The sequence below is a fragment of the Dromiciops gliroides genome, chromosome 4, assembly GCF_019393635.1.
Source record: "Dromiciops gliroides isolate mDroGli1 chromosome 4, mDroGli1.pri, whole genome shotgun sequence".
In the NCBI taxonomy this organism is placed as follows: domain Eukaryota; kingdom Metazoa; phylum Chordata; class Mammalia; order Microbiotheria; family Microbiotheriidae; genus Dromiciops; species Dromiciops gliroides.
Window position 1 is genome coordinate 293,400,895 of NC_057864.1, and position 26,390 is coordinate 293,427,284.

General features: G+C 37.0%; 1 protein-coding gene and 1 pseudogene across 1 annotated transcript in view; one reads left to right on the forward strand and one right to left on the reverse strand.

The window, feature by feature from the left end:
- Positions 1 to 366: 366 nt before the first annotated feature.
- KCNQ5 (potassium voltage-gated channel subfamily Q member 5) overlaps positions 367 to 26,390 on the forward strand; it is a 713,228-nt gene continuing 687,204 nt past the window's right edge. The window contains 1 exon segment of the mRNA XM_044003672.1: positions 367 to 766. Within this exon segment, the coding sequence (XP_043859607.1) occupies positions 369 to 766 (398 nt within the window). The 5' untranslated portion in view covers positions 367 to 368.
- LOC122755354 lies at positions 22,240 to 22,587 on the reverse strand (annotated as a pseudogene).

A 26,390-nucleotide genomic window follows, 5' to 3' on the forward strand; every position in this document is an offset into this window, starting at 1 on the left:
GTTTCTTCTTCTTCTTCTTCTCCCTCTCGCTCTGGAGACAGTTAGGGGAGGCGACAGGATTATGAAAGAAAAGATAAAAGCCCCAAATCCTGAAGAACCCTCAAAGTGACAGGCACAAAGACCAGGTCCAGATTGATCGTGTGTGGCCCCCCAGACCTGGGAACGATCGCCACTTTCTTCTTCCTCCTTGGCTCGCCCTCCCTCCCCACCCCCTGACCCTAGGAGGTTTGTTGGCTGGCTGCTTCCCCGCCCCCAGTCCTCGGCGGTCGGGCAGGCGGGCAGCCGGGGGCTCCATCCACGCCGTCCCGCTCGCATGAGACCGCTTCCCCCGCCACTGGCGCCCCCCTCCCCGCGCCCGTGGTGATGCCATGCCCCGCAACCACGGGGGAGGAGATGAGGGCGGCTCCGCCGGGCTCTGGCTGAAGAGCAGCGCGGCGGCGGGCGGGGGGCGCCTGGCTACGGGCATGAAGGATGTGGAGGCGGGCCGGGGCCGCGTGCTCCTGAACTCGGCTGCCCGCGGGGACGGCTTGCTGCTGTTGGGCACCAGCGCCGGCGCGCTCGGCGGCGGCGGCGGCGGCGGCGGCGGTGGCTTCAGGGAGAACCGCCGGGCGAAGCACGGAGCCCGGATGAGCCTGCTGGGGAAGCCGCTGGCTTACAACAGTAGCCAGAGCTGCAGGAGGAACGTCAAGTATAGGCGGCTGCAGAATTATCTGTACAACGTTCTGGAGAGACCCCGAGGGTGGGCGTTCATCTACCACGCGTTCGTGTGAGTACCCCCTGAGGCATGCCGCCGCGGGCTGCGCTGCCAGCAGGCGGCGGGCGCGGGGAGCCGTGCAGTGCAGTGTCGTGCTGTGGGTGGCACCCGCGTAGTGCCTCCTCCGCACAGACTACTGCTCCGGGAGTGCATGTGGCCATGTGCACCGCGCCCCGAGAGGCGCGCTCTCCCCCGCCCGCTGCCGGCGCCTCCATCCAAGAGCCCTGGACGGGGCGCCCTGGCGTGGAACTGTTTTTCTCACACCCTTACACACACACACACACACACACACACACACACACACACACACACACACACGTTCTTTCTACTCCTGAACTTGCACCGTTCTCGTGTCAGGCAGTATATGTGCTTATCTCCTAGACAGGATGTGTGAGAGGCAGGTAGTGAGTCGGGGTAGGAGGGTTCAGAGGTGCTAAAACGGAAACCCTTGAGTAGGGTAGGGAACCAAGCCCAGTAACCTGAAGCTGGAGTTAGAGGGAAGGCTTGAGGGATTTCTGGGCAGTGAATTGTCTAAAGGCTGGTGAAGGAGACAGAAGAGGTGTCACAGATGTAGGAAACAGAAGGTTTGGAACTTAAGTAGTAATCACTAGGGTTCAATAAGAAAAAGCTGGTATTTAAGGGAGAAAAGCTGCTCCACTTTAGGCTAGCCCGGAAGCCGACTTCGTCACCTCTACAGGACAACAAATGTGTTGGGACATACAGCCCGTTCGTTACTGGCAGAGAGAAGTTAGCCAAGGTCTGGGGAGAAGCTGCCTAATCGGAAATAATAATAATAATAAAACAAAACAAAAAATTGGCGGTCCAGCTACTGGGGCTGGTTATAGTGGTGGTGTTGGGACGTAGGATATTCGCAAGGTTTATAAGAACAGCAGAGACCTGCGTGGGGGGCTCGGGCTTCTCCAAATCTGATATTAATAAGATGCTTCCTGAAGTGCCATGAGCTGCTTCAGACGCTTGGGCAAGGAATCAGGCAGGAGTTGAGTTTCCAGCAGCACCATCCTGGCTTAAAGTCAATATAAAGTGTGTGTGTGTTTAAGCAAAACCCTCACCAGCTAGCAGTGAATGCTTAATGAGAAAATGATTAGAAGCAAATGTTGACTTTTCCCTTAGGCATTTAAAACCTTTCACTGGTTTACTACTGTTTTCCCCACAAGGTCCATTCATCCTTTCAATCCTTTTCCTACTGCAGTTTTGTGTATCTGGCGTTTTAGAAAGCTCACCTTTCCTGCCTTTTCCCCGCCCTTCTAATGAAATTATAAGTCAGTTTTATAAGGAGATGCCTGTAGAGAAAATTGTCAATGCATTCCTTATGTCCTCTAGAATCTTCCTTTGAAAGCTTGCTTGCCAGGATTTTTGTATGTACTGTCTAAGGGAAGTGCTTCCCAAATATTTTTCATCTAAACATAGCTCCCTTTATTATTGGGGCATTGACATACCAGCCTGAAACATTTTTTCCAATAAGAAGGTAGAAGCTGAATTAGTATGTGATTTCTGAGTTTGACCAGGTGGAGCTCTGCGCTCTGTGGGACTCTGTAGTGTGACAGTTTTTATAGTCCAAGATTGGACTAGACTCAAGTCTTGTTTAGCTTACCTCTATCAACTTCACGTTATCCTTTATCCAAGAAGAAGGTTGTTGCATCATAATTAAAACAAAAAGCACAAGTGATCATTACGAATGTTCTTTAAATTACAATATATTCACATGTGTTTCGGGACATGCTGGTAGACCTTTTACCTAAACTAGTAAACACTTAGTGATATTAGAGATCCTAGTAAATTCATTGGTATTAGTAAAGTGTTTAAATGGAATACACTCAGAATATTCCATAGTTGCTGCTTAATTTAAAAAAAATTACAATATTTTACAGGCTTATGAATTTCAAGGTAAATTATTAAATATGGGGAGAATATTTGCAGCTATTAAGATTATAGCATATCCATAATATTTCTAAGTGTTGTCCTACAGTATATTATCTTCTTTACAATAACTTTTTGAAGCCTCATTCTTGTTTAAAGCAGCCTTTCATTCCCCATGAATTTCAAAGTAGTTTTGTTAATTATCTTAAAACAATAATAGATTCACCATTAATGGACCTAAAGATATCTTTTAGTGGTAGCAATAGGTGGAAAAAGAACTTTGTACACAGCAGTATAGCTTAAGTTTTCCATATACATTTTGAGAGTACTGCTGCAGTTCCCAAGGAATTAGAAAGGGGTGCTAGATCCACACTAACAAAACAAAACAATTTTTTTTTAAAAAAGAAGGAATTGCTCTTTCTTTTTGTGTGAAGCTTTAAAAGGTCCTATGTAAAGGTGTTATCTTGGCCTTTACCAGTTACCAGTTCAAACAGCCTGGAACATAGCAGATTTCTGAAAAAGCTAATGAAGGTATAGTTGATTGGAAGAGTACCTCCAATATTTTTATTAATAAAGGACTTTGTAAGAAAATTATTTCTAGAAAAGTATTACTATGTAATAACATGGCCTGGTGGCCTGGGAATCCCCAAATCTTACTTTAATAACAGTTTTTTGAAGCATGTATTTTGCCAAGAACAAGTATATGGTGATTAATGGGGTACTTTAGGGATGGATTTACTTAACAGACCAACATTTTCACTGCCAAGAAACAAGGAAGGCACGTCTAGAGTCATGCTTCATGTAGAGAAAGATTCCTATTAAGTAGGTAGAAGTTATTATTAAATCATTGTGATGGTATAAAGATAGCATCTGCGGGTTTTTGTTAACAAATATTAAAACTTAGGACTACTAGAGAATTCAAAAGACTCCCAGATCTTTTCCTTTGGTGCAAACACTTGGGGGAAATGAGGACAATGGAGAATAATTTGTGGGGTAGATATAGTAGTGAGGGTACTTAGTGGAGGAAGAAGGAAACATTAAAATGCATGGAGTTTTTATGTTTATTACACAATGTTAAGGATTATTTTTCTCTTATCTTTTAATTTTATTAAGGGATAGAGATAAAAATTGGATGTGTGATTTCATTGGCATAGGGAATTCCTGGATGAAGAAACTCCTTCTCCCAATTCAGGCTGGCACATCTGGGCTACTAATGGTCTTAGTTGTACACTGAGAGGTCATGCCTTGTTTGTGGTCACACAGCCAGTATATGTAAGGATAAAAGAACCCAGGTTTTCCTGGCACTGAGACCAGCTCTCTTACCACCGTATCATACAACCACTGGTTATTTTTTCTTTTTGTTTTTGAATTAAATAGCTGTTTAACTTTTTAACTTGGGGTATTAAGAGGCAGGTATGTCTGCCTTTGGATCTCTCTATCTTTTAGATGAGTGATACAAATGTGAAGTTATATATTTTTTTCTGAATGCTTTTCTCCCCCTCCCCTTTTTTCTTTTACCTTTTAAAATGTCTCTCTTTAAGAAGAAATATTGTTAGTAAAAGAAAAAATGAAGAGGATCCATACATAAGCCTGTGTATGTGTGGTGTGTATTTGAAGAATTGCAAGGGAAAGAAATATGTTGCAAATACAAGCAAATCACCATTTATTACTGTATAAAACCTCTAAGTTAATATATTTTAATGTGGACAACTACATTCTGATTCTATGATCGCTATATTTCTTTAATATAATACTTTACTTTGTTCAGTTACATGTTATAACCTTTTTAAAAAATATTTTAAAAAGTTTTAAGCTCCAAATTTTATCCCTCCTTCCTTCCCTTTTCTCTCCCTCCCTAAGACAGCCAACAATTTGATATAGTTTATACATGTGCAATATGATCTATGCTTTGGAGAAAACCAACCTGATTATAAACTAAGGATAGAAAAACATCTTAGTGAGTGTGAAATCTATATATATAAATGTGTGTGTATATACACATATATAATGTTATATATTATATACATATAGTGTTATATATCTATATAATGCATAGAGATATTCTAGAGGGATTCAAAAGTTCTTAGAATAAAGTCAGAGATGGTTTCCTTATAGGAGAAAAAGGGTAGGGCTAGGAGACAGGACACTTAGGTCTGAATTCTACCATCAATTTGATTCAGACCTGAGTATCCTCTTTTGATAGAAGGGTTTTATCCTCTTTTGATAGAAGAGGGTCATTATACATTGATCAAAGCTAATTGGTTAGAATCATTCAATTCCATTGGTTGACATGACTTGAAGGTGGTCCATAAGGGAAGAGTATGCAAAAAAACATCCCTAAAGGGCAAAGGAGAAGTCCAGTGGTTTAATCCCATCAGTTCACCAGGCTAGACAAAAGAAATCAGTCTCCATTTCTTTTGTTCTCTTGGGCTTGTCCCAGACAAGAGCTGAACTTTCTGGAGGGGATGGAGAGAGAGAAAGGACAAACTGATTTCTGGATCCTCCCAAGAAATTCATTATTAATATTTATTTTCTCATAAAAGTAAGGCTAATGACTCATATAATAATATAAAAAATACCCCATGTATAGAACTCTTTGCTGTTTACAAACTACTTCATTAGAGTCAGTGAGGTGGTGCAGTGTATAGAGCACTGGGCCTGGAATCAAGAAGACCTGAGTTCAAATTTAGCCTCAGACACTTATCAGATGTGTGACCCTGGGTAAGTCACTTAACCTCTATTTGCCTCAGTTTGCTCAATTCTAAATAAGGATAACAGTACCAACCTCTCAGGTTTGCAGGGTTGTTGTAAGAATCAAATGACATAATATTTGTAAAGCACTTAGCACAGTGCCTGGCATATAGTAAGGGTTATATAAATGCTTATTCCCTTCCCTGCATTATAATTCTCAATTTACTCATGAAAAATATAAGACTCACTTGTACCCAGTTACACAGGTAGTGAAGTGGCTAATCCAGAATCCAGTTCCAAATCATCTGATTTAAAATCCCGAACTCTTTCTGCTATACTCAACCTGACCTACTAACATCTTTAAGAGGAATAAAATGAGAATTATATATGTGTGTGAAAGTATTTTGAAAAGCATAAACCAAGACACAAACATGAGGTATTATATGTGGCATAATCTGGGTAAGGTCCCTGATAAAATTGTAATTAATTGGTGCCTACTCTGTAGGGTGTGCTTAATTACTGACTTAATGTATTATTAGTTATGTCATTTCAAGATCATTTGTTTCTTTGGACATTTACTCATTTTCATTTTCAGTGAGTCAACTAGCATTTATTAAGCATCTACTATGTGCCAGGCACTGTGCTAAATGCTAGATTTATAAATTTGTATTTTGTTTATTCTGTGTCCTTACCAAAAAGAACCACCTTTATAGTGCCATTCTTTTTACTTTGTGCATATAGTAACATGAAATATTGTATTTTATTTATTACTTTTGAACTTAAATACAAAAAAGAACACTTCCATGTATACAGCACAACATTAAAAGATGATTCAATGTAAAACCATGAATTTCACTGCTTACTTAAAAAAAAAAACTATGTAATGATATCATCTTCAAAACTATACTGCTTTTCTGTGCTCCCAAGTTTTCTTTAGTTCTCTGCTGTGCACTTTTAATTTTTTCTCCCTCCCTCTCCATCTCATCTTAGAGAAGTCCACTGTTAGACACTAATATACTAATATGTATATACATACATATACATATATGGTGCATACACACGCATTTATATGTGTGTATGCCACAGTTTGTTTAGCCATTTCCCCAGTTGATGGCATTGCCTCAGTTTCCAGTTCTTTGCCACCACAAAGAAAGCTGCTATTAATATTTTAGAATACATAACTTCTTTTTCTTTTTCCCTAATCACCTTGGGAAATAGACCTAACAGTGGTATTGCTGGGTCAAAGGGTATACATTCTTTGAGCATAATTCCAGATTGCTCTCCAAAATGGTTGAATCAGCTCACAGTTCCACCGGCACTGAATTAGTGTCCTGATATTTCCACATCCCCTCCATTTGTTTCTTTCTTCTTCTATCAATTTAACCAATCTGATAGATGTAAGATAATATCTCAAATTGTTTTAATTTGCATTTGTCTAACCAATAGTGATTTAGCGAACTTTTTCATATGACTACATATGGTTTTGATTTCATTGAAAAATTGCTTGTTCACATCCTTTGACCATTTATCAATTGGGAAATGACTCATATGTTTTACTGATTTGACAAAGGTCTTTATATATTTTAGATATGAGACCTTTATCTTAGAAACAATATGAGATATTTTAATACCAGCTACTTGGTCAGTTTCCACTTGGATGTATATTTCAAGAGTATCCTGTTGGACTTAGAACATATTGAAAAGTGTTTTTTAAAAATGAGAAGCTGATAATGTTGGGAAAATTGTCAATAATGTAAAACTCAAGAAAAGCAAATTTCTAAATAGAATGAAGTCATGACACAAGAGAACTTGTAAACAAGGAAGAGAGCCAGCTGCCTTTAGATAATTGCTTGCAAAGAAGTGCCAATTTTAATTTTTAATTGCAAATGGCTATTTTGGCAAGTGAAAATGCCAACAGAGTATCTTTTATCTTAGCACAGTGGCACGAAGCAACTTGAAACCCCCTTGTAATATAGCAACCACTAGCTGTTCGGTTTTATGATTCGTTGGTGTTTCTGTTTTAATTTCCTAGGTCTTCGATTGTTTACAAGGAACCTACATGGTCAGTTTTATTGGGTTGCTAACTGGAACATGGGTTGTCATAATAAGTGCAGTTTTTCAAAATAGGTAAAATTATTTGATAATTCTTGTTATTTTAGATGATTTGGAGGAGGACTATCTGTTTAAATATATTACTATGTACCAGTATTTTTAAAATTTTATAGAGTGTTTTGGTGGTCTTCAGTTTTGATATTTAGGTAAAAATAATTAAGGGGAAGGATGTAATTTGTGATATTGCTGGCATATAGTCAATTCCTGAATAAGGAAACTTTCACTATCAATGTAAACTGGTACCTTCTCTGCAACTCATAGTCTTAGAATCGCCCAGAACACTAAGGGGTTAATTGACTTGCCTAGAATCACAGGAACAGTATGTGGCACAGATGACACTTGACTTTGTCTTCCTGACTCCCAACCTAGATACCTATGATGTCTTTCCTTTAAAAACCAATTTGAGGGAGGAAGGGAATATGGAACACAGAGTTTTAAAAATTGATGTTAAAATGTGTTTTTACATGTAATTTGGGAAAAAATAAAATTCTAAATAAATGGGAAAAAAACATTTTGAACTCTACCTTATACCTTATACTATGGCAAAATAAGTTTTTGCATGTAAGTGGACTTCTTTAGGAATTTAAAAAATTGTCTCATCAATAATAACAAATAGCATATGTAAGCTGAAGATTTTTAAAATATCTAGTCTTATATCAGGAAGTGTGGAATTTGATCATTTTATATTTCAAAGAATAAGTTTAAGCTCATGGTGTGGCATGTGACAATTTTTTCTAGAACATAGTTTCAAAATTAAAGTTTTAATTTTAATCATTTGCAATGTAATCCTAGCATCTCTGCCATATGGTAATCAGAGATAGGATGTACACTTATAATCATCACCTGTACACCAGGGCCTAACAGGTACTATAGAGCACTGGGAGAGGGGGTAGAGAGAGAAAGAGGGAGGGAGAGGAGAGACAGAGAGACAGACAGAGAGAGAGACAGACACAGAGACACAGAGACAGACAGAGAAAGGGACTGAGACTTCTCAGCATCATAGTTCACCCACCTTATAAATATTTGGTGCTTTTCCTGACTCTCTTAGCCTCCTAGACTCTGGGCCTTGTTTGTCTGAATTCCCAGTTCTTGATTAGGCTTCCCTACTCAACGTGACCTCCCAAAATTTGATCTTTGGCTACCTAGATATGTAGTTACCTTCTAGTTCTCTTTTAATAAGTGATACTTTGGCCTAGGGCAATCCTACCTTGTTGATGCTAATGTTTTGGTTGAGAGGATTATTTTTCTTCAAAATCTCTTGGAGATCAATTGATATACTCTCCAACTAACTAGGAAAGAATAAAACTCACAAATGAACTTCAGCCCCACTCAAGGGAGCATTTAGGAAGTGGAATAAACCATTCCAGGGGAGGTAGTGAGGACCCCCTCAACATTAAAGTGAAGTTTGAATGATCTCTGCTATATGTTGTAGTAAGGAGGAATTTGGGGGTCATGTCTCAGATTAGATAGCCTTTGAGGTTCCTCTTAACTCTGAGATTCATTGATTCTCATTAACCCCTCATTGAAATTTTTTCAGTGATCTCCCTTCAGGCTCCCTGATGTCCACTGGGAAAAAAAACCCCAAAATCCTTGTAACAAATAAGCACAGTTAGGCAAAACAAATGACCACATTGGCCATGTCCAAAAGATTTATGCCTCATTCTGCATCCTGAATCCATCACCATTCAGCCAGGAGATGGGTAGCAAGCTTCATTGTATGCTCTATTTAAATTCTACTTTTTGGTTTACTGTTAAGACTTGTTTATAACAAAGAATCATGTTGTCTGATCACTCCCACTTTAAAAAATGCGTTTGTTTTTAATGATGTTGTGTTGGGTGCTTTGCAAGAAAATAAAACATATATTGTCCATCAATGTTTAATCAAACAGGAAGACAAACGAATAATTTGAATGTGTACGGTACTATGGTCAGGACTAGGAGAGAATCCAGGAATGTGAGCAAGGCCCTTTCCCTTTTGTCTTCTAGGAAGTTATTGGATAATATAAAGTATTATTAATCATAATCTGTGCCTTGCTAGTCTATAAAACCACATCACAAAACCAATCTGAATTTGTCTCATCTTTTAAAGATGTGCCCAAACATTTTTCTTATCTATTTCAGTGTGTTGAAGTCATAAAAAAATGACACTAGGTCTGCTTAATACTTTATTCTGAAGTTAATGCGATGTACTTAATATCCCATGCAATGTAAGCTCCTTGAAGGAAAGGACTATTTCATTTTTTGTTTTATGTGTAACCACAATACCTTCCCTTCTGAGGGGAGGAGAAGGTGACCTAATTAGTGTAGGGAGATGAAGCTATGATTTCATTGATGTAAGTAACTCCTGGTGTTAAAACTCTCTTTACCAATAAAAATCAGCCACTCTTTTATAACTTATTTACTTAGAGTGCAGCATGAATGGGACTGAGAAGCTGTCTCTTGGCCTTTTCACACAGCAACCATTTGTTAGAGGCAAGATGCACTTGAATCCAGGTCTTCATGATCTGGTACTGTCCTCCCTCTCCTCTCCCACATAATATGGGTATTCAATAAATGTATGTTGACTTGAATGGAAAATTCAAACAGCATCTTGGAATGAGGATAGATTAATTGGTTTGTGTAATTGAAACAAGTAAAGCATATGACATCTTAACGAATCAAAAATTTAAACATAATGGAAGACATAGTGATACAACTGGTAATAAGGTGATGTATAGGACCCACAAAATTGGAGCAGACTGTACTTATTAGGAAAGGGAATCAACAGTATCAGATGATTTAGAAGTTCAGGAGGGTGAATACTGAGAAAAGTCCTTTGGACTGTACGCATATTGGGTCAGTGGTAACTTTTGAGAGAGCAGTTTCAATATTAATGTCAGGGACAGAAGTAAGATTTTAAGAAGTTGCAGAGAAAATTTGTAATGAGTAAGTATAGGCTTTTGTTACAGATTTTTTTTTCAAAAACAAAAACAAAATTTGCCTTTGAAAAAGAGGTGAATTATAGCTTTATAAGATCCTAGATTTAGAACTAAAAAAGACCTCAGAAATATCTAGTCCAGAAGTGTCAAACTCATGACTGCAAAACTTCTGAGAGCCAACTGAACCATATTAAAATGTAAATGAACAGTTTTACATATATAATATGTGTATATATACACACCTATTTGGGTCTAATGGTTACAATCTCTAAGGGAAGGGGAGGGGAAGGGAAAAAGACATTTACATTTGAAAGAAATAGCAAGTTGTCAATAGTAGACTTACAGTTTTGTTTGCAATCATCTATTTTTTATTGTACTATGTTATGGAAATGCTTGTTTTATTCCATAAATTTAAAATCATTAAACTTGGGAAAATGCAATTGAAAGATGTTTAACAACATAAATAAAAATACATGAAATATAATGTTAATTTGTGGTTTTCTCAGTATGCAATATAGAGATCCATTTCTATTTGAGTATGTTCCAGTTCAACTCTCATTTAAAGTCAAAAGAGGTTAATGACTCACCCAAGGTTATGTGGGTAGTAAGTGGAAAGCTAGATGGATGGAGTAGAAGAGCCAGAAGCAGGATTTTTTTTTTTAGGTGTTGGGAAGATAGTATATAGTTGTAGGCACAGAGGAAGGAACAAATAGAGACTATGAGAATGAAGATGCATAAGAAAGAGGAAGATTTCTGGAGCAAGATTCTGGAATATATATTAGGTTAGATAAGTTGAAAGGCATAGGGAGAGGAACCAACCTTAGCAAGGAGCTGAGTACCTCTCCTCCTAAGGCAGGTAGAGAAGTAGAGAGAAGTTATGAAACCGAGGAGTTTGAAGCAGAGATAGAAGACATGAGCTGAGGGAACACAAATTGCAATCACTTAGTTTTTCCATTGAATTAGGCTACTATATTATACATAATTGTATGGCTGAATTACAATTCGATATTGAGGTAAGAAGAAGTTTGGAAATACTGACTATGGAAAAAGAAATAGGCTTCCCACTCCCCTCCCTCCCCTCCCCCCCCCCCCCCCCCCCCCCCGCACTGTCCTTGCCTATAAATGCTTTGTGTTCCACTTGTATTTGCTTTTTAATTATTCCCCAAGTATATAACTTTGGGCTCAAACTCCATTCTATACCATTGTCCACTAAGCTCCAGAAGCCCAGGGCATCTTGCATTCATTCTTCTTTTTCTTATCTACACCATGCCCCTTTTCTAAGATACTGCTCATATTCCAACTTCAGGATTACATTAATCTCTTCCCATTCTTGACTTCTATATTTAATGTTTCTACCATACATTTTCCCCATTTAATTATATTCTGCCTAGAATCATCCTATAATTGTTTGATGTACCTAAGCCTTGTTTTGCCAGCTTGATTTCAAGCTCTCCCCAAACAAGTCATGTACCATAGAAATATTTTAACATAATATACATTTTAGTTAAAATCGGTATATATTCTTTATTTTGTTTCACTACTATGTTTCAGTCCTACACATTATTTACAAGAAGCTATTTTAATATCTTAACATATTTTAGCAAATATGACCAATGAGTCTTCCACATTTGAATTGTAGACCTAAATTGTTTTAATGACCCAACTTTAAAATAATGTTTTATATTGTCATCAAATTGTATGAATACCTCATTCAAAACGGCATTGACTGCTTCATTTAAGTACAGTATTAGCAGAATACAGAAAGTCTGTATTGATGCTTGTCCTAGCCTTCCAAAATGAGTATTTGTTAGGTTTTTTGGATTGCTCAGCATAATACTTGTCTGCCTTTCTCTTTTCTGCCCTTTACTTGCTGTTTATCTGCATTCTTAACATTTTCCCTCATTCATTTATTCCCTTATCTTTCTATTCCATTCATTGTAGAATTTCCAGTTTTTCCACAATCCATAACTTTTCTGCAACTTTTACTTTTTCCTTCCCACATCTAACTTTCCAGAGCAGTACTTCTCCATTTTATTGCCAGGCATCATTTGTAATCTTATGTATTCCTCCCTCTAAAGGAACCTCCTAGAGGGAACTAATAATGCACTAACACTTAAAAACATAAGCATCCCCCAAGGCTACCTAGTGTAAGTGGCAGTTGCTATCTAATTTAATTTAATGCCTTCTACTCTTTAATTCAACATTGACCTCAGGCAAGACAACTACTGAGGGATAAGGAATTCCAGTTTCCTTATACCATCAATGCAGGAGTTTTATTTCTGTTTTATTTTTGTTGTTGTTCTTTTAATGACTGGAGTTGTGGAGATAGTGGTCAGTATTAATTTAGGAAAATCCTGGAATCAGGTCTAAAAAATGCTCTGAACACTTCCCTGCTCTCCTAAGTAGATTATCACCTGCTATAAGAGAGAATTAAGGTTTTCTCCAGTATATATCATACAGTTAAAAAAAGAGAGATGTTTGAGGAAAGAAAGACATAGAATAAGATAAATTGTCGCACATAAAAGAGGAACAAATGAACTTTTATGGTGGAGGGGAAGATGGGATTGGTGGGGAGGGGTGGACAATACTTGAACCTTAACTGTTGTAAAGAATTAGTTGCTATTTGAGGTTTTTATGCCTCGGCATGCACTGACCTGGGGCTCCACAAAGCACAACCACCCACTGGTTATAGCCCTTGCCATGGCACTGGCACCTGATGTCATCACCACTCGCAGATGCCTACATGGGCCTGGCAAAATTATAATGATTGGAAGCCTAGTGAGGGCAGTCATGTGACTGTCAGAGTGGCCAGACAATTGGTTGGGGGCTGTGTGGGGTTTTGGGGAATGGGGAGAAGTTGCCATTCTAGCTGGAAGCTGGAAGGCGACAGGAGCTCTGCTGTGTATTCTCAGCTGATTCCTGGGCCATGATATTTCTTCAGGTTGTATAATTTCCCTTTCCCCATTTTATTTCCTTTCCCTTGATCCTACTGATCCTGTTTGTGTCTTTTTTTTTAAAATTCGTTCTTGTTAAAATAAATCCTATTCTGTTTTGAGGGAGGCTGCTGGTGTCCTTCCTTGCCCCAATATTGAGGCAAGATGCTTAGCTAACACTCCCCAATTAAAAATTGATCCCCACATTGTCATTGGAATTGACTCAAAGAGGGAGTCACATACACACTGAGTTGGGTATAGAAATCTCTCTTACCCTACAGTAAGTAGGAGGGGAAGGGTATAAAAGAAGGGAGGCAAGATTGAGAGAGGCAGTAGTCAGAAGCAAAACACTTTTGAGGAGGGATAGGGTGAACAAAAGAAGAGAGAAGACAGAAGAGAGAGAGAGAGAGAGAGAGAGAGAGAGAGAGAGAGAGAACCAATGGAAATAGGATTGAAAGAGATACGCAGTAATCATAACTGTGAAAAAAGTTTATAATAAGTTTCTCTGATAAAAACCTCATTTCTCAAACATATACTGAGGCAAATTCATAAAAATAACAGCCATTCCCCAACTGATAAATGGTCAAAGGATATGAAAAGGAAGCTTTCAGATGAAGAAATAAATTATCTATAGTCATAAAAATGCTCTAAATCATTATTGATTAGAGAAATGCAAATTAAAACAACTCTGAGGCACCACCTCACACCTATCAGATTGGCTAATATGACAGAAAAGAAGAATGACAAATGTTGGTGGAATGTGGGGGAAAATGTGACACTAAAACACTATTGGTGGAGTTGTGAACCAATCCAGTCATTCTGGAGAGTAATTTGGAACTATGCCCAAAGGGCTATAAAACTACACATCCCCTTTAAACCAGCAATACCACCGCTGGGTTTGTATTGTAAAGAGATTTAAAAAAAAAAAAAAGGAAAAGGTCCTATAGGTACATAAATATTTATAGAAGCTCTTTTTGTGGTTACAAAGACTTGGAAATTGAGGGGATATCCATCAATTGCGGAAAGGCTGAACAAGTTGTAGCATATGAATGTGATGAAATACTATTGTGCTAAAAGAAATGACAAACATAATGCTTTCAGAAAAACCTGGAAAGATTTATAGGAAATAATGCAACATGAAATGAACAGAACCAGGAGAACATCGTACACAGTATCAGTGATACTGTATGATGATCAACTGTGAATGACTGAGTTATTCTCAACAATACAATGATCCAATACAGTTCTAAAGGACATATGAAAAATGCTATCCACCTCCAGAAAAAGAACTGATGAAATCTAAATACAGTTCTAGGTATACTTTTTTCACTATGTTTTGTGGTTTGATTTTGTTTTGGACTGTGCTTTCTTTCACAACAGACTATTATTGAAATATATTTTGCATGACTGCATATGTATAACCTATATCAACTGCTTGCCTTCTCAATGAGGTGGGAAAGGAAGGAAGGAGGGAGAGAATTTGGAATTCAAATTTTTTAAAAAAAATTAATGTCAGGGGAAGCTAGGTGGCACAGCAGGTAAAGCACCGGCCCTGGATTTCAGGAGGACCTGAATTCAAGTCTACCCTCAGTCACTTGACACTTAATAGCTGTGTGATCCTGGGCAAGTCACTTAACCCTCATTGCCCTCAAAAAAAAAAAGAATGTTAAAAATTCTTTTCAATGTAATTGGAAAAAATAAGTATATGAAATTTAAATATAAAAAGATGTTTTCCATTTGGAACACAACTGTGCATGCTTGAGAAAAAAAGACAAACATGAATTGTTATTACCAGATCAAATAATTAAATATTGAGTGTCTTGAGACACAGAAAAGTGTCTCCATGCTTTCTGAATGTATTCTCTTAGCTGTCCTTAAATAATAATTAATTTAAAAAAATTTTTACAGCAAGACAGCCCTTTTGAATTTTAGAAGTAAAGAAGTACAAGTGATGCTACTGCTAAGATTTTTGCCTGGTGACATCATGAAAATTAGTTGCTATCATGTATATCCCTAAGATTGCAAGGATTAAGGCTACCAAGTAGACTGGAATCTGTCATAACATTCTGGAGATGACTGTGATTTCTTTTGGTACAAGGCTAACCATCCTGATCAAAAATAAAAACCAAACATGACAACAAGAAAAGATTTCAATTCTTGAATTTCTGTCCCAGAAATGTTTGCAGGATAATAAATTTAGAACTGGGATGAACCTTAGAAAAAATTAAGTCCAACTTCCTTATTTTATAGATGAGGAAACTGAGGCACAGAAGTTAAATGACTTGCCCAAAATCACATACACAGTAAACATCTGTTTCAGGATTGGAATCCAGATCTTCCTAATTCCAAATGCAGTCCCTTACCCATTATATCATATAAATACCAAATGTCTCCATTTTTCTTCTTTGTTGCTTGTTTAGAGACCTCATGTATATTCACAAATGTCATATCATTTGTCTTTTCAAGGCCATAGTATTGTTTTTAATCACAGCATCCATGTAATTGTGGTATCAATTATTTCTCTTTAAAAGAGTAGATATAAAGCCCTAGTGAACCATGTGCCCTGGAAATATTTTGGGAAGATTACCCCATCTGCAATATGCAGTAATGAAGAATATTCAAAACAAGATAAACAAGATGTGAAAAATATTTGAGTTCGTGCTATATGAGGATAATGATTTTTAAGCCTAGAGGAGAGATGTTGTTTAGTTATTTTTCCATTGCGACTGACACTTTGTTATACCATTTTATTGTTTTTCTTTTATTTGTTATACCATTGTTATACTAAAGTAGTTTGCTATTTCCTTCTCCCAGTCATTGTACAAATGAGGAAGCTGAGGTAAACAAGATTAAGTGACTTACCCAGAATCACAGAGCTAGAAAGTGTCTGAGGCCAGATTTGAACTCAACAAGATGAGTCTTCCTGACTCCAGGCTGGCATTCTATCAACTATGCCACCTAGCTTCCTGAGGACATGATAGCTATTCTCAGCTATTTGGAGAACTGTCATATGAGGGAAAATAAACTTTCTTTCTTAGGATTGAACTAGGAATATCAGGTTAAAGTTTCAGAGAAACAAATTTCAGCTTGATAAAAGGAAAAATGATCTAAAAAGCTATCTACTTGTGGAATTAGCAAGGTGATTGATTCCCCATCATTGAAATTCTTTAAACAAAGACTAGAAGACTATGTGACAGGTATTTTCTATGGGAAGTTCTTGTTAAGGCATGGGTTAAACTTGATCACTGAAGTTCCCACCAACTCTGAAATTACAAGATCCTTTGGGGGCCATCTACAATTGCTGTAGTAGGAGATAAATGCAAATAATCCAGAAACAAGATGATGAAGGCTTGAACAAGGGTGGCATTTGTGAAGGCAGAAAGGAAGGGATTTGGAATGGAAAAGGGGAAGAAAAACAAAAGCAAATGCCATATTATAAACAAAGAGTCAATAAATGTACTGAGAAAAGGAGAGGAAGGAATTTATAAGGACTTTAAAGTTTCGAGAATGGGTAACTAGTAGATTATTTCTACCAATGACAGAAAAAAGGGATATCTGGAGTGAGGGATGATTTTGAGGGGAAGCTGATGGATTTAATTTTACACATCATTGAATATGATGATGAGACATTAAAGTGGACATGGCCATTGGCTAATTGGAGGAACATGATTGGATTCTGGGAGAGAGGAGGGAGCTAGAAATTTAAAGATGATCAGAATAAAGATTTTTGTTGAAGCTGGAAGCAGGGGGAAAGAATGAGAGAGAGAGGGTCAGAGATAAAGACAGAGACAGAGACACAGAGAGAGACAGAGAGACAGAGACAGAGAATAAAAGAACAAAAGAGTCAATAAGTGAGGTTTTTGATAAACTAACATGTAGAGTGCAGGAGGAAGTATAGTCAGTGAAGGGAACAGAAGAATTAAACCAAACTAATTGATTGTACAGAAGCAGGATATAATATAATGGAAAGAAGTCTAGTTCAAAACCTGGTTCTGTAACCCTTTCCTTGTGACCTTATACAAGTCACTTAATGTTTCTGGGCCTCAGTTTCTACATTTGGAAATATCTATTTTCTATGTTTCTAATATCATGGAGGGCAAAGGAGGAAAGAATTTCAAGAATATTCATTTATGACAGATATTTCACAGAAGACAATGAGTGTGAACATTGAGAAAAGATTATTGTATTTTATCATTAGCAAGTAATTGTTTATCTTGTAACGTTTGGAATGATGCCACCTGCTGGAGACTTACTGTAGAAAAGCTGCGCCATGAAGTGAAGGTCTTTGAGGGCAAGACCAGGAGTCTTTTCTTTGGCATCAGGAAGTGATGTTTGCTGGTGGGGTGAAGAAGGAGGAGCCAGGCGCTCTGTCTCGTTCTCTTTTCCTGGGGACCCTGGTGGAGTAGATAGATGACTGTAGGCCTTTCTCTCTCTCTTTACCAAATTCTTATTCTCCTTAATAAATGCTTAAAAGTCTAACTCTTGCTAAAGCTTATAATTTATTGGTGACCACTCATTAGATTTTAGACAATCTAGCTAGAATTTTAGCCTTAACAATCTCTGATGGGTTATTTTGAGTATAGGTATCATGGAACAAGCTAAGTTGTAGACTTAGGAGTGAATGAGAAGAGAGATGGTAAGATAATGGAAAAAAGGTATGTAGACCGACCATACTTTTAAAAATTTTGGAATGCAGACTACACATTTGAAAACATTGGTAGTTAATGGACAGTGTAATAGCAAGGTCTCTTGAGGGATCTAGAGGATAAATGTTCATGCATATGTGATAGTTGTGGTTGAAGCTTAAGGAGAATAGAGAAGGTTCAGAAAAGCTATTATGTGGGGTATTCTAGTAAGTCAACAATAGATAAATAACAAGATAGATAAACAGCATGATGTTTGGTAGCATGTCTTTGTAGTGGATGAATTCTTCATGGTACTGACTTTTTCTAAGATTGTTGTCAACAGAAATGGGAATAAGAAATAGCAGAGATAAATTCAGAGTGAGAATTTGCATTGTAAAAGGGACCATTGGTTGAAATCTTAGGTGTTGGTGAGATAGGCATTAATACAGTAGACCATGAAGTTTAGTCTGGATAGGGAATGAAATTTGGTCAGAACATCCTGAATAATTTAGAAAAGTTTGAGGAACTAAAGTGGTCTGGATTAGAGCGAAGGGAAGGTTCACTAGGTAGATATGAGCTGTCACTGAGGACAACTAAGTTTGAGATCTTGAAGTAGTCATTTAATATTTCCTCAAGGACTGACAAAGTTTCACAATTCAAAAGTGTTGATGCCCTCATAAGTTGTGGAAGTGGAGGAAACACTGAAGATTAAGAAAAGGGATAAGAGGGACAAAAGAGGGATTTTTTTTTTTTTTTTTTTTTTTTTAGTGAGGCAATTGGGGTTAAGTGACTTGCCCAGGGTCACACAGCTAGTAAGTGTTAAGTGTCTGAGGCTGGATTTGAACTCAGGTACTCCTGAATCCAAGGCCAGTGCTCTATCCACTGCGCCACCTAGCTGCCCCCAAAAGAGGGATTTTTAATGAAGAATTAGATTTCATTCTTAAGGATGGCCTAAAAATCCCTTTGGAACAATTTAAAGGTAGTATTAGTATTAAACAGTGCTGGGAAGAAAGTTGGAGCAGGTATTAGTGTCACCATTTGAGTTTTAAAGAAACATACCCAAAGAAGGTCATACTACTAATTAATGGTGTAATATAAAACAGAACTCTAAGTTTTCTCATCTAATATGTCTCCTGCTACATTATATGGAAATTTCAGTAATTGTTAATCAAGACTTCAAGAAACCTACTTGCCTTTTTTTTTCTAATTAAAAATTTCTATCTAAAAGCTTAATATATCCTTGTAGCTACTGAAAGGAAAGAAATCATGGGCTAAATTAGCAAACAATAACATTTTTACTCACATCAACAAGTAGTTTTGCAAATAAGAAAAACTGGAAGCCTTAAGACATTTCTAGTGCAAACATTAGAATATGTAATATCAGCAGTTTTGATGTGGTTGAAATTGCATTTTCATTGTGGTATCATATTGACAAATTCTTAGAATTTTAAAAAATTACTGTTTTGTCTGAAGTTTCTATTTTGCTATATTTTAAAATTTCTAACAAGCTTAAGAAAAGTTTATTTTCAGGAAATAGGTTATTATACTTTTTGAGGGGCAAGGGAAGCTTAGATGTATGTTTATTATATATGTGTATATATATATATATATATATATACACACACACACACACACACACACATTTGCAATAAATTTTAATGAATACTTTCACACATTTAGCATCAGCAGGGAAAGACCTTAGAAATTATCTAGTCTAACCAGATTATTTTTTACCTGAGGAAATTGAGCCTCATAGAGAGGCAATAACTTGTTCAAAGTCATATAGCTAATGAATGGCAAGGAAGAGACTAGAACTTAAATTTCTTGACTCCCAGAAGAAATTTATTTCAATTTAACATTTTGTCCATCATCTACTATTTATGTCATATTGTATTTTATATTAAAAATAATGAATTTCATTTTAAAGTAAAAATGTTGTATAAAACTAATTTAATTTAATAATTTCTATCCATAATAATCCATAAGAAAATTAAATGAAGGTCTTTTTTTTGCTTTGCAGTAATACCTCATGGAAAGAAAATAAGGTATTAATTATTTCAGTGATTTTGCTTTATACAAAAAGATGAATTTCTCACAAGTTCTGAAAAGCCATGAGAAAATTAAATTGGGCTTAGAAACATATTTAGGATTATTCAGAGTAAGCAAAATGATCCTGTAGACTGAAGGTGTTTTGTTAAAGGAAACATTTAATAACTCACCTTTCTTTATACAATGTTTTCTAATACGTTGCTCATTTGTTTCAGTCATCTGTGACTCTTCATGACCCCATTCAGGGTTTTCCATTTCCTTCTCCAGATCATTTTACAGAGGAAACTGAGGCAAATGGGGTTAAATAGATTTGAACTCAGGAAGATGGGGAGTCTTCCTGACTCTAGGACTGGTACTGTATCCACCAAGTCACCTAACTGCCAGTTTTATAATATATAAAACATTCAATTCCCAACAGTCCTGTGAGGTAGGTAGTAGAAATGTGTCATCTCCATTTTAGAGATAAAGGAACTGAGACTTAGAGGGAATGAAGAGCCTGTCATCAGTTACATAGCTAGTAAATGATAAAGTTGGGACACCATTCACAGATTTCTGACTCTTAATTCAGTGCTTTATTATTTAAAGTGTATATTATTCACGTCAAATAAGAAAAGACACACTTGTTTTTATTCACATGTAGCTATACTCCTGATTAATAGAGAATTAGTTATTATTGAGTACTAGAAATTTTATCTGAAAAAATTGAGATAATATCTAGTTATACTTTTGGAGTACTTTTTTCATAATAATCCCGCATGCCAATATTTTTATAAATAAGCAATTGATTTATCCAGGGCCACACAAGTAATAATTGCCAGTGCTTGGATTTGAATCCAAGTCTTCCAGTTCTGCGTTCAGTGTGCATTCCATTATTTGTGTGGCTCTTCTACTGAGCAAGCAGCATTAAGGAAGGGACTGATGGATGTTACATGAGAATTCCAAGAGTGATATGCACAGACACCAGCATGGTAATTACATATGGTGAATCCATTAGGGTAAGGCAAACCAGTAACTCTAAAAACATAAACTACCTCTAACAGCTGTATTTAAATCTGCCAAACTGAAACAGAATTGGCAGGCAGCTCATATGCTCTAAGGAAGCAGGTGCCAAGAGAGTCAGCTGCAGGCAGAAGCAGCCAGATAAGATTAACCCAGCCCTGAAAGTCTTTTGTGGGCAAGGGATGGTATGTAGGCAAGAAACGTCATACAGTGCAAGCTCCTAAAATGTTGGTTTTGATGGCCAAAATAAAACCTGAACTTCAATGGTCTCTCTCCTGACTATAAGTCTAGCTATCTACTCTCCACCTATCAATCAATCTATATGCATGTATATATCTATAATCTATCTACCTATGCACCTATCTATCCATCTACTTATTTATCTACATACATATCCGTCTATCATCTATCTTTCTATCTCATGAACTACTTTTTATGATAATAGTATATTTAGAAAAGTCTTTCAATAACATTTCAGAACCAGGAACATTTGGAGGCAGCTAGGTGGCTCAGTGAAAAAAGCCCTAGGTCTGGAGTCAGGAAGGCTGGAGTTCACAGCTGGCCTTAGACACTTACTAGCTGTGTGACCCTGGGCAAGTCAATTAACCTGCATTTTTCTTAATCCACTGGAGAAGAAAATGGCAAACTACTCCAGTATCTTTACCAAGAAAAGCCCAAATGGGGTCACAAGTCAGACACAATTGAACAACCGAACAACAACATGGATCTTTGGGCATGAATTTTACATGCCTGTGAATTGTACATATAATTCTAGTGGAAATGTGATTGTCAGACTGAGGTATGTATATTTTTCTAGCACAAACTTTTTAACTTGCAAAAATTGAATTTTCAGTGCAAGTTGGAAACTTCCGTAAATTTCATGCATCCAGTCAGCCAATCAATCAAAGTGTTTATTGTGCAGAGTACAGTGTTGTTTTACTAACAACTATCTATGTGTAAAATCCGTCTCTTGACTTTCCATTTTATGGAGATGCCACGTTCTTTTTCATTCACTCTAAAGCTCCACCACAGATGATCCTAATCCAGAGTCACTTCAGGTCAGTCAATATTCATTGTGCAGGCTAGAAACAGGACTGAAAAGGAAGCAGAGCTCAGGGGAGCCTTTTGAAGACTGCAAGGCTTTATTCCTGAATAATGTAGAGAGGTGATTGTTATAGCTATCATAAACACTAGTGGCACATTAAATACACCTTTATTTATTTCTTTTTTAAACCAGCTTTGGCCAGTTTATTAAAGAATACTGTTGTACAGTTTACTTTTCACTTTTCACTGGTCTGTTTTGGCATGCTTCTAATGATATCAGAATCACCTGGATCAATGATAGCCAGCATACAAACTCTGTAGTACTTCCCACAAGCTATATCCAATTCAATGTTGTTACTACTTTAGTGATGTACGCCAGTTTTAGCCAACATAGCATAATATTCAATCTCTGATTTCCTCAAAGCTGGGCAGTTGTTGGCCAAGATGACCACTTTGGCTTTTCCTTGTCTGATCATTTTCAGGGTCTGTTTGTAGCCTAGTATGTATTTACCGCTTTTCATCACCAGCTGGAGCCTCGAGCTGATGGACTCCAGCGACTTTTTCATTTTCTTTGTGGCCACCATCTTCCTGCCTGCGGTGTGGGAGGACCCTCAGCCAGAGAGACACCTGCTGCCAAGATGGCCCGGGAAGTGAGAAAGGCTACACCTGTATTTTAAAAGCTGAATTTCATGCCACCTGCCTTTGGTTCCCTTGTGAGCAGGCAATTTAAAAACCTTGATCATCCACAGGGTGGATTTAGGTGTTTTCAGCTCACATTTATGACATTACTTCAATATGTTTAGGTGTTTAAAATTCAGGAACAGCCTATATACACTGCAAGTGTGCAAAATAGTTGTTGTATAAGCAAAAATAACTATAATGGATTGGCTGTCTTAATGAACACTAATAAAATAATTTCAACAAAACATTCTGTGCTGACAACAGACAATTACTATGCAGTACTCACTCATTATGTCTCATTGCTAATGGAATTGAATAACACTTCATATTACTCTGCTAAAATGTTAAAACTAAATTGAGGAAAATAGGAGGATCAAAGAAAGTATACAACTGTTGTTCAGGGTGGGCAGGATGATAATAGAGAAGAGAGAAAAGTCAGAGCTGCTTGACTCTTATTGCATCCAAGTTGCAAAAGCAAAGTGGGCAGAGATTGGTGCTTTCATGGCCCCTGGCAGAAATGGCAACCTCCCCATTTTCTTTGTCTTCTCTCTCTCCTGGTGCTTGCCCTGAGCCCTGTATTCTGGCTAAGGAGTTACATGCCTAAGATTCACTTGTGAAAATGGAGTTGGTTCACTTCCCAGTGATTTAAATGCCATGTGCTTCATTTGCTTTGGTAAACAAAAGATTGAAAATATCGCCCTCTTTTCTGAGATAGCTTTGAGGTTTAATCCCTTCTTCTCCTTCTAAGATGGAATATGAAATCATTGCTTGCAACAGGGAGCAAATACTTTCCACAAGCAAAGACTACCTTTGATTCAATTCAAAAATTGCAGAAGACACAAAGAGAAACAAAGATGGGATGCAACCACTGCTCAGGAGGGATTGAGAGATGATGAAAGACTATGGAGAGAAGACAGATCTTTTTTTTGTATCTGCCTCCTTCCAGGAAAGGAAAATGATCTTTGGACTGGAAAGTGCAGATAAAAAGTGGCTAATAGGAAGCTGACACCCAAGATACATAAGGAAATAGAGAAGGCCTAGCTGTACTGATTGAATACCAGAACCAGAGAAAATTACATCCCTTAGTACTGAAAGAATTGGTAGATTTAAATCCTGAAGCACAATCATTGGCTTTGGAAAGATCTTTGAAGAAAAATGGAGAAGTGCTGAAGACTGGAGAAAGGCGAATTCTATTATGATTTTCAAACAAGGAAAGACAATGTAGTTTACAAACTATAGGCCAATGAGCTTGGCTTTGATACCTGACAAAATTCTGGAATATATTGTTATTATTATTGTTGTTGGGTTTTTTTCTTTTTAAACAAGTATTTAGTAACTATTAAGAAAATAAAGCAAGAATCACAGAGACAGCATAGATTCATCAATTCATCAATGACATTTTTCTTCTTTCTTTTTTCATTTTTCCCTTTCTCTTCCCTTCCCTTCTCTTCCTAGCTAATTTCAAGCATTTGAAGGGCTATTGTGTATGTTAAGGAATAGATTTGTCCTGCTTAGCCCTAGCAGCAGAACTGGGAGCAATGGGTAGAAGGTACATGGAGAAAAAAAAATATGACTTGGTATTAGGGGGAGTTAGTCTAAGATGGGAGGAACCTTATTAGAGCTATTCAAACAAAGTCTGAGTAGCCCCTGTTAAGTCTGTTGTAAAAGGGATGCTATTCCAGGTACTGGTTTGTCGCCATAAGTTCTGAAGTCCCTATTAACTTTGAAATTCAGTGATTTTTTTGGTCATACTTGTCCATGGATTTTATTTGTTCATCTAAAAGAGATTTATTGTACAAAATTCCATGAGACATGCAAGGACAGGGATAGGACTGGACCTCTGATTTCACTGGTGTTGGAAGCTACTGGTGAGGATCTTTGTCTAGCAATTTCAGGATATTTTCTCTGTAACTTAAAATCTCAGAGTTTTCTAGGACACTAAGAAGTGACTTGTCACAATCAATATCCTCACAATTATTTGTCTTTATTTCTGTAAAGTAGTTCTTAGTTGTATTTATATAATTCCTGTGTGCATCTTGGTAGATAGACTCCCTAATATCTTATACATTCTGTGGTTATTTTGAATGCATTTTTTTCTTTCTATCTCTTTCTGCTGAGTTTTGTTGGTAATGTACAGAAAAATAAGACCATTTATCAAAGTTAATTTTTATGTTTTGCTAATTTGATAAAGTTATTGTAACAATAAAAAATGAAGTGATTTGTCCAGGGTTACAGAGCCAGTGTATGTCAGAGTCATAAATCAAAGTCTTCCTAGCTTCAAGGCCACCTTTTCATCCCATTATGCTATGTTATTTCTCAAAACCTAATAATATATGATCCATGACTTCAAGGAACTTATAGCCTAATAGAAATAAGACCACAATAAGTGTTTGTTAAAATAATTAAATGCACATAATAATAATGGTACACATAATAAATATTTTTAAAATTAATTGAATACAAATAGCTCCCACATGTAAAAAGTACTGTATGAATGGTTCAGGCTAAGTGTCATCAAAGATGGCAAGGATAATTTCTTTTTTTCCCTTAATACTTTTTCAAAAAAAATATTTTTCCAATTACATGAAACCACCAATTTTTATAAGATGTTGAGTTCTAAATTTTTCTCTCTACCTCCCTTCTACCCCACCCAAGAAAGCAAGCAATCCGATATACCCTGTATATATACAACAAAGATCATTTCTCATTCCTGTGGTCAGGAAAGACAACCAGGAAGAAACAGCATTTTGGCAGGAAATTAGAGGATTAGTAATAATAATATTAATAATGATATTATGTGTAGTGCTTTAGAGTTTAGGAAGGAATGGGAGTCAAGGGCATTCTAAGTAAATAGAGTGTAAGCAAAAGTTCTGTTGGTTTGGGAAATATGCATAGATACAGTTAAAAGAGGGAACGTAGGCAGTTATTCAGGTAATTTGTACCTTGTAGACAAAAAAAAAAACTTCATACAATAAGTTAAAATGCATTTAAGTGTCCATTATCCAAATTAGCTGCCTACATAAATCAAATTAACACAATCAATTGAATTCAGGGCACTTTGTGCTGACTGACTAGTCTGTGACTCCAGGTATAAGTAGCCAAACTACCAAATGGAAATTAGGGACAGCTTTATCTGAATAATGCCTTTGGGTCAAACATAAGTCTCAGACTGGACATATACAGATTGTACCAAAATGATTCTAAGCCATGTTTTTACGTGTGATTACTGCTCTAATAAGTTTGGCACATTTTTTTTTGTCAATGGTTCTATAGATGAAATGATAAATATTTCAGCAATTTCCTCTAGGGTATAAGACTGTAGCTGATTAAGTTGACCAAAAATTAAAGTGGTAACAGGTGCTGTTGTGCTCATGAGAGAATAGAACCAACCATTAGGGCAAAACCACCAATGTGATAGCATTAGAATTACAACAAGCACTAAACAAATAACAGTTATCTCTTTGTTCACAAAGCATATGAGGGCTAAATCATCATCCATCTCTAAGCGCAAAAGGACAGTGGTCCATAAAACTAGGCCATACATTTTATAGCTAGCCTTTGTGATGACTACACATGATCATTGCCTTGTGAATATGGGCACAATATTCTTCTAGAATTAGGGTGTGGGCAATAGCAAACCTTACTGACTCCTTTCTTTTATTCTGTGTCCCTTAATTTAAGGTATATGCAGCTAGAACATTCCACC